Here is an 11564-nt window from a genome sequence, read left to right as displayed (position 1 = left end):
TCCAATAGAAGATGCTGCTTCACAGAGGGGCTACAACCATTGTCCATTCAAAGATTTCGACTGTTGTCGTAATGGTGTGAATGAAAGAGGCTATGCTAGTGGCTCCATTGTACATCATCTTCAATACAAGAATTTACTAACTGAGGGGAGTAGGTCCAGTTGCAGAGCGATTATCTCTAGTGAGTTGCAGATATATTGTGCCTGGGAAAAATTTCTCCAACAGTCGCGTATGTGGCTTTGCGGTCATTGTATGATCATACACGGCTGGAAAACTCCCTGCAAAGGCAAAGACGGAGTCCTTCACAGTGTTTTTGCTGGTCCTTTCAATGAGGGAACAACTGATTTTCTTATCTATGGGATTGATAGGCCTGCTGCTATCACCAGTGAAGTTTCTCCTTTCGCAGAAGACATGGACAGGTATGATGTTGCTGTTTTTCCTGCCTTTGTGGATTCTACATAGAGTGTGCCTGTTGATGCTGAACCAGATGAGTCGTTCTTTCTTTCGACTGATTTACTTAACGTTGTTTTCAAACGCCATTTTACCACGGTTTCTAGTATACCCTATCGGTGTAGACTAAGCTTTTCTCGGACCTTGAAGGCTTTCCTTGACAGTGTGCTTTGCAAACCTGCTGACGTAACTGGCTGGGTACGCTTTCTGTTGCTTCCCATATGCACGTTACTGTTGTATAGACCCATGCGTTCAGTTGAAGAGAAATCTTCCAACAGGAAGCGCTTGCAAGTAGCTGCCATCCAACAGGCACTCCTGACTTGGAAGGAACCTTCTGGATGCTACACTCTGATTTCCAAGCTATTGCGTCAGCCTTTCCAACAACACTCAGCCCATCCTGACAGTAAAAAGAAGAGACCTGAAGCGTCAAATTTAAGTGCTTGCCGGAGAAAGATAGAGCAGGGACATTTTGTTGCAGCTATTCGAGTTTTGTCCTCGAATGGGGTTGCTCCTTGCAGCGTGCAAACCTTGGCTGATCTACATTCTAAACACCCTGAAGCTCCTTCACCTTCCATTCCAGACGATGTTGTTGCTGGTGACCCTGTCACGGTTGAGCCAAGGGTTGTTTTGGGGGCCATCAAGGGTTTTCCTAAAGGTACGTCTTGTGGTCGTGATGGGCTACGTGCACAACATGTAGTCGATGTGCTGAGTGGTGCAGCGGCGGCAGTTGCGGATGAGTTGGTGGCTTCGATTACAGGGGTGGTCAACCTTTTGTTGGCAGGTAAGTGTCCCAAGGCTTTGGGTGAGCTAATTGCTAGTGCACCCCTTACTCCTCTTCTCAAACCTGGAGGTGGTCTTCGGCCTATTGCGGTAGGTACTATTTGGCGACGCTTGGTCTCCAAGGTGGCTTCCTTTTCAGTTGGCAAGGACATGTTATCTTACTTGGGGGATTTTCAATTTGGTGTGGGTGTGCCGGTAGGAGGTGAAATTATACTTCATGCGGTCAATGGTTTGTTGGAATTGAAAGGGCAATCGAACAAGATATCAATGTTGCTTATTCAATATGGTAAGCACGTCTTGTCTTATTCGGGAGGTCCGGCTTCACTGCCCAGGTATTTCTCGCTGGGTAGAATTTTGTTATGCAAGGCCTGCTAAACTTTATTGTGACCAACACATCTTGTCCTCTGCGCTCGGTGTTCAACAAGGTGATCCGCTTGGCCCCCTTTTGTTTGCTCTGACACCTTACCCCCTTGTAAAATCTATTGCTTCTCGCTGTCAGCTGGATTTGCACGCTTGGTACCTGGATGATGGCACTATCATTGGAGACACGATGGAGGTTGCCAGAGCTTTGAGCATTATAGAATCCGAAGGACCCAGTAGGGGCTTACATCTCAATATCAAGAAGACTGAGGTTTTATGGCCCACGCTTGATCCACGCAGCATTGAGGTAGGTGTTTCCCCCCCCCCCCCCCCCCCCCCGATATTGGCCGACCTAGCAAGGGAGTTAAGCTGCTGGGTGGTCCTGTGAGTTTAGATTTGGACTTCATGAGCGACATGGTGCTTAATAGGGTGAACAAGACTATCCAGCTTATATCCGCTATCAAAAAGCTCAAGGATCCTCAAAGTGAGTTGTTGTTACTCCGCAACTGTGTCGGTGTATCCAGGTTATACTTTGCAATGCGCACCACCAATCCAGAAGCTATGCACCTGGCCTCTGACCTCTTTGATGACCACTTATTCAGATATTTGAGGCTTCTAATCACGGGAGATGGGCCTGGTTTTGGGCCTTTGCAACAAAGACTGGCCACTCTTCCTATCAAAGATGGGGGACTTGGTGTTTATACTATGGCCGATACCCGTTCCCACTGTTATCTCGCCTCCCAGAGTCAGACTACTGCAGTGCGGAAGATAATACTTGGTAGCTCTTTCTTAGCGGATACCGGGACTGCCTATCAGTTGGCTCTTCAGAAATTTATTCAGGTATGTGGTTTTCCTTCTTCTTACCGCGTCGATGACACTGCCCCCCCCCCCCCCCATGCATTCTCTGGCAATCACTTATTTTGATGCAGTTAAGAAGCATATCCCTGTCCAATTTACCTTGTCTGCAAGAGATTCCATTCTGTGGCAATACAATCAGATCAAACACGCTCAAGACTACCTCTTAGCTGTCCCTATCAATGGGTTGAATCAGTGCCTTGGTCCCAGACAGTTTAGAGCAGTTGTTTGTTATCGCCTTGGCATCCCTTTGTTTGTTGAAGATGGTTTGTGCTCTTGTTGTAATAGATCTATGGATATTTTTGGAGACCATGCATTACATTGTGCTAATGACGTGGGTTGAAGTTTCGTCATGATTTAGTTCGGGATGTTATTGCGAGTATTTTCTACAAAGCTGGTGTTCCTGCACGCAAGGAGGTCTCTTTGGGTTTTTCTTCGGTATCTGGCAAGGATTTACGCCCAGCGGATATCCTTGTTCTCAACTGGGAAAACAACCAAGATGTTTGCATGGACGTCACAGGTGTTTCACCTTTTACTGGTGATGGAGTCCGTTCTTTCATTCCGGGGCAGGCTATTTCTAAAGCAATTGCGCGCAAACGGTCTAAATATTTGAGTGAATGTGATTCGCATGGTTATGGTTTGGGAGTTTTGGCGTTCACCACCTTAGGGGAACTCAGTGAAGACATTGTTTGCTTTTTCAAGCGTTTGAAGAACTGTTTAGTCAGTCATGATGCTGGTAGTGGTCTAGGTAGTTTTATTTTCCATAGATTGGGTGTTGCTATTCAAAAAGGGGTTGGCGCCCAGCTTGTTGCTCGGATGCCAACTAAGTACGATGTTACAAAAGTTTTTGCTTACATGGTAAATAAATTCGAAAAAAAAAAAAATATTTAAAAAAAAAACAAAAACTTGGAAAAAATTCTTGTTTGTCGGAGGCTTGAAAACCTCTGACCTTGGACTCGGGCCATGGAAAACCGATTCTTTTTTCAATTCATAAAGGCAAGCTTTAGCAGAAAAGTGGCATACCACCAGCACCTACTCCCCCGGTTTAGGGTTCATTTCATAACTCGTCCGTCAAACCCCCAGAAAAAATTTCATCTTTGTGATGCATCATTCAGACTTGTAATCAGAGATCGAAAGATGCTTAGGCTGAGAAGCAGCAATGGCTTCCCAAAGCAATTCATTACATCATCAGTATATACTTCTTTCAACCATCTACTTCAATTCTCAGATTTTGCATCAACAACAACAACATCTATAAACCCTGAAACCCAAAATGATTCACCTCTAAGAAGCTCAACTGGATTCAGAGATGCCCAAATCAGGTGCCTTCTTTCTCCCTCTACTACTTTACTTGCTTCTCATGTAGAAAAAACTGGAAAACCTAAGGTTTTCAAAGATTTGGGGTTACCAGTTCCAGCTATTCAGAGATCAAATTGGTTGATTCAACCCAATATATTGTCCTTAACTAAGAAATGTGGTATATCTGATGACAAAAATCAGAAATTTCTTTTAAGTAATGTTAGACATTTGATGAATAAGCCCGATAGAGTTGATGATGTTGATGAGAAAAACACTGATGAAGAGAGGGATTTGATTAAGAAAGGTCCAAATTCACCTCTGCAAACCATTCTAGGAGAAGCTCGAATTCGTTTCATGTGGACATCGTTTGGTCTTGGTATGACATGGTTTACATGTTACTGGTTTTCAGAAGAATTCATATTCCTATTAGCTAAACCATTTCTGACTTTGAATTCGGATTCACATTTTGTTTGTATACAATTGACGGAGGCATTGTCGACGTATCTTGCAACGGCTTCGATAGCATGTGCTTACTTTGTGTTTCCATTGATTAGTTATCAGTTGTGGAGCTTTCTGATACCAAGCTGTTATGAAGAACAAAGGATGAGATACAATAGGGTCTTTCATTTAAGTGGTTTTTCGTTCGCTTTCTTCACGTGCCTTACTTTTTCATATGTGGTTCCGAATATTTGGCATTTCTTATACTCCATGGGTGCAACATCAACCAATTTGCTCATGATCACGTTACAACCTAAGATTTATGATTATATCATGTTGACTCTTCGAATTTCGTTGATTTCGTCGGTCTGTTCCCAGGTGCCTGTCCTTTTGATCTCTTTGCTAGAACAAAAGGCTATTTCTGTGGAAAGCTTTACGAACAATCGTCGTTATTTAATGCTTTTTTCTCTTTTCACGGCTGCTCTTTCCACACCTCCGGATATCTGGTGTCAAATTGTTGCCTGTTCTGTTCTTTATTCAACCATAGAGTTGGCTATGTTCGTGGCATTGGTTAAACAAGTTCGTGAAGGAGTGGAATGAGGTTGTTTACCGGCTAATCTCGCTCTTCAAGGTAGTTTGCCGACTCATATGCTCTATATGTGATAAAAGGAGACATACATTCTGTCAACAGAAAAGAGGAGATTATCTTGTTCGTTTCCTCATTCTCCCGCTGTTCTTTATTTCAGAGACATTATTAGACTCACTTGTTACTTGACTATAATGTCATCATGTATTCAAAAACTTTGAAGTTCAAATGACTATATTGATATATGAAAATTTTGCTTTCGTTGTTTGTTAATCTGAAATTTTGAATATTATTTAAGTTGTTTGGGTTAGAATTGACAGCTAAAGAGCGCTTTTAGATAACTCTTTTGGATCTTATTCAAGAGATAACTCTTTTTGGATCTTATTCAAGATCAGAAATGAACACGAGGTTTAGAGTTTTTGTTTGTATTCGAGTATTGGATAAATGAAAAACGTAAGATTTAGAGCCATCGATGAATTCAACTGTTACTTGCATTCTGTTATGATTCGATGCCATTATCACATCGTTATGACTGTTAATCTGATCACTGTATATGCATAATTATGGTGTTACTTTCATTGTAATTTGAGTTGCTTTTCACTGAATACACTCTATTTGGGATTGCAGTTTTTGTAAGGATATTTGGAGATGGTTGTGTAATGTGTTCCACTTTCAAATATCTGGCGGTTTTTCTGACATCTTCTCCGGGGCTAAGAATAAGAGTCCTGTTGTTAAGGAAATTTGGGTTGCTGCTGCCTTATGTACAATTGCGGAGTTGTGGTTATTCATAAATAGAGTTGTTTTCGAGGAGTCTGGCATTGACAGGAGGAAGCTGAAAATTAGATTTGTCTTTTAACCAAAGAATATGGATTGAGATTGAAAGGTGATAGGTGGTCTGAGCTTTATGATGGTCAATTCTGCAATTGTTTGGGATAATGAGCAGGAGAATGAAACTTGTGAGAGCAATTCAGTGTACCTTGGGATCTTCCAGTTGAAGGCTTTATTATCATTTGCTACAATGGTGCAGCGAAAGGAAATCCAGGTGCCTCAAACTTTGGTTTTATTGCCAGAAATCACTTTGATCTTGTGTTAAGAGCTGTAGCTGGGGGTTCGTGTTGTGCCTCTAACTGCTTAGCTGAAATTCTGTCTATTATGATTTCTTTTGAGTGGGCCTAACAATCAGGAATTGAAGGTGGTTTTAATTTCGTCAGACTCAAGTGAAGCTATTCATGCTTTTATGGCAAGTAAATAATTACTAGCTCAAGCTGATGTGTATTGAAATATGTTTATTCATTCGGCCTTCGCTGCATGTGTTGTGAGTGCCGAAAAGGGGAAGATACCACTTAAACATAACTGAACTTTGTTAGTGTCTGTCCATTTGCACACACATAATCCAGTTTTTGTTAATTGATACATCATCTATGAATTAAATCTGTTACAGAGATCCTGTGCATCACAATTTCATGCTTCACTCTATGAAGGTTTGGTGGTGCCATGGTGGAGCTCGATACTGTCCCGAGCTTGCAGTTTGTTAAGAATTCTGTTCTTGGATATGCGTCAGTGTTATTTAATGGAGTTCGAGCTTCCCCTGACTTATATATTCCAGCCATTACAAAACAAGTACAACATCTAACTGTGTGGATGATCCTTTATTCAACTTTTTAGCAGTATGAATTTGCGAGGTTATACTTTTGTTGTTCATTTTGTGATATCTAGCATGGTTGATGAAAGACAGGAACAAAGTTCTACTCAAGAGAATTATGGAATTGATCGTGTATGGAAAATAAGGCATAATGTGGCTGCTGATCTCAGTGGAGGTCGGATCATGATGTTGAAAAAGTTGAAGTTTAAATCGCTTATTCGATTGAAAAAAAGAAGGAGGCGTTTCCATCTGATGCTGTTATTGGCTCAATGTAAGATTTTGACCACATCATTTGTTGATTGCTTGCTATTTGTCTTTTTTTTCCTACTGGCAAGAATATGGCTATGTATAACCTTGTTAACTGCATGTGTCATAATTCTATAATGAATAAATCAGATAGCAAATAAAGTTGAGCCACATCTTATTAGCTTTCGGTGTAATAGATCCTGTAAAACCGAACGCAGAGCAATTTCATTCCTTCATCATTACGAGCATAATGGTGACCAGCGACATTTGGACTAAAACAAATGCCATATCCAAGGAAGTTGGACTGTTACAATGTTCGCAGAGGCAGACCCACTTAGAAAAGCTGATAAAATCGAAGATTTGCAGGTAAAATATGGAACCTCAGTACCTCATACTTCTTTGTAAAAAGACGAAGCAATTTTATTTCATTTTATTCCTATGGAAATGTTGATTTCTTGTTTAGCTATTACATGAAAAGTTTAAATGTAGAATTACTTCTAGTAGTCGGTTACTTCTTTGCTTAAATTTGAGAGGATTTTGTTAATAATTAAAGATTTAATGTTTTTACCTAGAAATACTGCTTCTGGATAAGAGTCTGAAATTTGGTGGAGACAACTTGCTTTGGTGGAGAGATAAGAGTCTGGAATTTGGAAGATATTACCATTAAGAAGTATGTTTTGCATTTACAACAATGTTTTGCCATTATGTCGCGGGTAATCCACTAGTATACCTATCAAATAGTGTAGGGTTTCTGGACTTTAGGTGTCATCTTGCTGCGAACAACTGCTACACTTCGTAATTTGATGTAAAAAATACATTTTTGTTATGATTTATTAATGCTGGGAGTTTTTCTTCTGTCATCTTGTGTCTCAGCTGGTTTCACATCTTAATGCTGTTCTGTTCAAAAATCTTGTGACTTTATAATGACCATGTTGCACTCTCAGCAATATGGTTCTGAGCCACATTGCAATTTTATTTTGCTTCTCTAGTTAGCATTCTTTTATCTTTATTCGACACAACTAAAACTTATTTGAGATTAAGGATTATACTGCGGTGTTAATTGCGGATATCTTTCTGGTGGGCACTGATGGCAGTTTTCAGTTGCATGCTACTGGATGGAAATGGAAGCTCTCAAAAGGTTTAGGTGGCAATGGTATTTCTTAGATTCGAAACAAGACAACACTTGGCTTGTTTCCAGGGTTCCTTTGCGGTTAGGGTGGAGGGCTGAATATAGAAATTCAAGTTTGAGTTTCCTACTCTTCTTTTTTTTTCTTTAACAGGCCAGTTCGCCATTTTTGCATTGTTCTTATCATAACTATTTACATGTGCAGAGCTGTTGGCTTTGGGGAACCAATTTTCAATATCAACTCAGGAAAGTTGCAAGCATCACTAGACAGGGTAGAAGCAATTCTAATTAATACAGATTATATTTTCCAGAATAAATCAGGTTCGCTTTCAAGATTGGATTTTTTTTGTGCGAAGTTATTTTTGATTTTAGGTAGGAACATTTGCAGAGAAGGAAACCGTGTGTAATGTGTAATTGTCTTTTTTGATGCAAAGCTTGTCATAAGTGTCGTGTCAAGTAATACTAGTGGTGTCATCGACTATCGTTGCAGGACGATGCAATGAATATAACGGCAAAACCATCACAAAGGGCCACCTGGAAGAGAAACAACACCGTTTCTCTCTATCGTTACCATTAGATTTTAGTTGCCATGTTAGCTTGTTTTGGATTTCTATGGAAGTTACAATTTTGTGGTTCTATAGATTGCTGTTACTCCTTGATGCTTAAGCTACTCTACTTTTGAAGTGAAATTAGATACTACTCCTTGATGCTTAAGCTACTCTACTAGTATTTCTTTCAGAAGTAGAGTAGCTTAAGAACGCGGAACGTCAAGTCGAACTTGTCACCAAAATCTATTTTCCCTTGAAAAGTAGAGTAGCTTAAGCATGGATTCTAAATTAGATACTACTAGCATTATCTTTTCTTTTTCATTTAAGCTATATAACTTAAGTGTTCTTGGTTCAAAAAAAAAAAAAAAAAAAACTGAAGTGTTCATTTGATTTATCACCGGAATGTTTGCCATGGTCTATCAAATGAGTGGTAGGCATGTATCATTAACCTTGTTGGGTAAATGCAAGTGCAACTGACTGTTGATTATATGACTGTTTGCTCATCCCAGTAGTGTCCATGTTATATATGCAAAGTAACTCATGGCATGAAGGATGATGCATCCTAAGCATTTTTTGATCAGAGACCTTAATGAGAGTCAGATCCAGATGAATCAGGTGATCTGAGTCAGATTCAGTTGAAAGACTAACGTTTCTCTTACATGTGTTGGCTAAAAAATGAACAAGCTCTTGCCGTGTCAATTATCAAACAGTTTTACTCTTCCAAGTCGAAGACAAATGTGGAAGCCCAAAACCATGGATCAAGATATTAATGAAGAACAAAAAAAAATTATACCACCCGCATTTCATTTTTGATTAAACCAACATCCAACTTATAAGGATGCATTTCGATTTCTTGAAGAAGATATACAATTAACAGAGAGAAACATATTAGACCTAATTTTGATTGTTTTCCAGTTTCTTCCTTCCCGAACATGTGATTAGAGAACTATAGAACAAAAAAGAACAACTCATCTGGTCCCTTAAAACTCTAATTACCAAATAATTAACAGCAACACCGACCCTAACACGGCGGCGTGATAGTTTTTTAAAAATCAAAGGAGCAAAAAAGAAATTATTATCAGTACCTAAACCCCTCCACTAACCGCTAACACATCCATGCCGACGTGGAAACAAGTTCTCTCTCATGCCAACACAGCAACATCGAACCTTGACGTTTCGCCACGTGGAAGCCTCTGATATTTGTGCGTCTCACCAACCAATCCGCCTGAGACTCCGTAAACTCACTCAAAGCCACCGGCATCATTCCGGCACCAGATAACAGTTCCCGCCATGGAGATATACAATTTCTTCCGGCAGTAACAGTAGTTTGTATCTTTGGCCGGATCAAAAATTTCTCGATTCTTCTAACCAAATTAACATCGCTAGAATTCGCAGCATCCAGAGATTCAAGCAGCGCCGAATAGAATTCAAGCCCGTTGATGAAGTTTTTTCGAAACGATGAGTTCTCAGTATCTTTACACGTTTCGTTATCCACGAAGACGACGATTTGTGGAGAAATTCGACGGAGAAAACGAAAGAATCCAGTGATTGAATCAGAAGCAGAAAGAAGCCGGAAAATCGAAGGCGAGAGATTCACTGCTATCATTTCACCATTGATGAATCTAATGGAACCGAATAACAGAAGCTCAAACGAATTGTAGAGAACAAATTCGAGCTGAAACCGAATTCCTAACTCTCTAGCAAATTGTTGAAGATTTTCTCTGATCAAATTAGCTTCCAGCGACGATTCTTCAGGAACAATAGCAGTAATTCTGATCGATGGAAATGAAAAATCACGAGATTTCGATTTACAGACAATTGCTTGCATATAAGATGCCCACTGACCGCCTAAACCAATATCGAAATCGATTATATGAATAAACATAGCTCCGTCTGAAGCTTCGAGAAGAGCTTGATTTGCAGTGAAATTAGCAAAGAGCGGAATTGGTGAAATTTCTGAGAAGATTTTATATGCTCTAATTTTCTGAACAATATCGGAAGGTGATGATAAAACATTACAAGTCAAATTCAAATTCAAATAGTTTTGAAGAGCTTCTTTAAAGTAATAAGCAGTTCTCTGTAACGGTTTACCGATAGGATTCTGTAATGTTTGATTGAGCCGCGCCAATATCATCTGAGCGAGATGTAAATCGTTTAATTCCACCGACTCTGCTGCTCGAATTAACTGATCTAATTGTGAACAATCGAATTCAAGGTTACTATTATCAATCGAATCAACAACGACAACTCCGCCGGGATGAAAATTGTTATGGTTTTGGTGATGATCTGGGTGAATTTCAGTTTTAACAACCGGAAATGATGAATTAAAAGGAGGATTCTCAGATGAAGTTGGAAACTGAGGAGGAGGAGGAAGAGGAGGAGATGAGTGACTTGGTTCATAAAAAGGACCAAATTGAGGTAAAATGTTAATCTTATTATCATCTACTTTGAAAGTATTACCTAAATCCCAAATCATGGAATCCCAATCTTCTGATGGTAAAAGTGGAGTTTGCTGTTGTTGATGATGATTTTCATTCCAATTGAGATGATGATGAGGAGATTCATCAGAAACACTCGAAAACGTCGTAAACCCAGGAACAGAGTCTGAGCCTCCACCACCACCACCAACTGGACTAGGACTTCGACGAAGATCTAGCGGTTCGTAACTGTTAGTAATGGTGGAAGAATTGGTGTTCTGGTTATTTTTCAAAGGATTTGTAGTGAAAGTAGTCGTTGTTGTTGTGGTAAATGGTTTTGATGATGATGGTGAAGATGGAGAGCTGAAGAATTGGTTGTTGTTTTGAGCTGTGAAGGGAGATTTCATGGCAGAGAAAGAAAGAAGAGAGTCTTCTTCTTCTGCTTCTTCTCTAGTTTTTCTTTTTCTTTTGCTTTCTTTTCTCTGTGTTTTTTTGCTTTGTTATTGTTTCTTCTCTCGGGAAATGGAGGGGGTGAGTGAGGCTTTTCGTCGTTATCATCACCTGCTTTTTATCTTTGCGTGCATGGAGGAGATGGCATGATATGTATGTATGATGCTGGTTTTGTTATGTATGTGTGATGGTGATAGCGACATTAGGTTGGTGGTGGGACCTGTAAGTGACGTGAGTGAGAGGTAGGGGACCACTAGATTTGTGAGTGGACTTTATGCCATGTAGCCCTTGGTTACGGTTCTGGTTTCACTGTGATATACGGCTGGAACCACCTAGCTACTGCTTTCTGTTTATCCATGCAAAGGGATT

The 11564-nt window shown here is 40.0% G+C and overlaps 2 protein-coding genes across 13 annotated transcripts; one reads left to right on the top strand and one right to left on the bottom strand.

Moving 5' to 3' along the window:
- Nucleotides 1-3477: 3477 nt before the first annotated feature.
- LOC113308960 lies at nt 3478-9099 on the top strand. Of its 12 annotated transcripts, XR_003340212.1 has the most exons (8): nt 3478-4811; nt 5394-5808; nt 6208-6386; nt 6502-6679; nt 6852-7020; nt 7227-7324; nt 7749-7896; nt 7986-9074. XR_003340212.1 is itself a non-coding variant. In XM_026557398.1 (5 exons), the coding sequence occupies exons 1-5, from the start codon at nt 5671-5673 to the stop codon at nt 7816-7818; spliced, it is 738 nt and encodes a 245-aa protein (XP_026413183.1). In that variant the 5' UTR covers nt 5398-5670; the 3' UTR covers nt 7819-9099. The 12 variants fall into 12 exon arrangements, 2 of the variants coding, with proteins under 2 accessions (XP_026413183.1, XP_026413184.1); XR_003340210.1 differs by having other exon boundaries at nt 5394-6386; nt 6805-7020; nt 7986-9076; XR_003340211.1 differs by having other exon boundaries at nt 5394-6386; nt 6873-7020; nt 7986-9075.
- A 35-nt stretch (nt 9100-9134) lies between these two features.
- LOC113308959 (scarecrow-like protein 15) lies at nt 9135-11293 on the bottom strand. Its single transcript, XM_026557397.1, has one exon. The coding sequence runs from the start codon at nt 11150-11152 to the stop codon at nt 9434-9436; it is 1719 nt and encodes a 572-aa protein (XP_026413182.1). The 5' UTR covers nt 11153-11293; the 3' UTR covers nt 9135-9433.
- Nucleotides 11294-11564: the final 271 nt, after the last annotated feature.

The sequence above is a fragment of the Papaver somniferum genome, chromosome 9 (assembly GCF_003573695.1).
Source record: "Papaver somniferum cultivar HN1 chromosome 9, ASM357369v1, whole genome shotgun sequence".
NCBI classification, from domain to species: domain Eukaryota; kingdom Viridiplantae; phylum Streptophyta; class Magnoliopsida; order Ranunculales; family Papaveraceae; genus Papaver; species Papaver somniferum.
This window is presented reverse-complemented; position numbering and strand designations above follow the sequence as displayed.

What these genes read in the sequence shown, in the direction of transcription:
- LOC113308960 (XM_026557398.1), top strand. Translation starts at nt 5,671, where the DNA reads ATGATGGTCAATTCTGCAATTGTTTGGGATAATGAGCAGGAGAATGAA. An exon ending in TGCAGCGAAAGGAAATCCAG is followed by an intron (nt 5,809 to 6,207) that starts GTGCCTCAAACT and finishes AATCTGTTACAG; the next exon opens with AGATCCTGTGCATCACAATT. An exon ending in GATGCTGTTATTGGCTCAAT is followed by an intron (nt 6,680 to 6,851) that starts GTAAGATTTTGA and finishes TCGGTGTAATAG; the next exon opens with ATCCTGTAAAACCGAACGCA.
- LOC113308959 (XM_026557397.1), bottom strand. Translation starts at nt 11,152, where the DNA reads ATGAAATCTCCCTTCACAGCTCAAAACAACAACCAATTCTTCAGCTCT.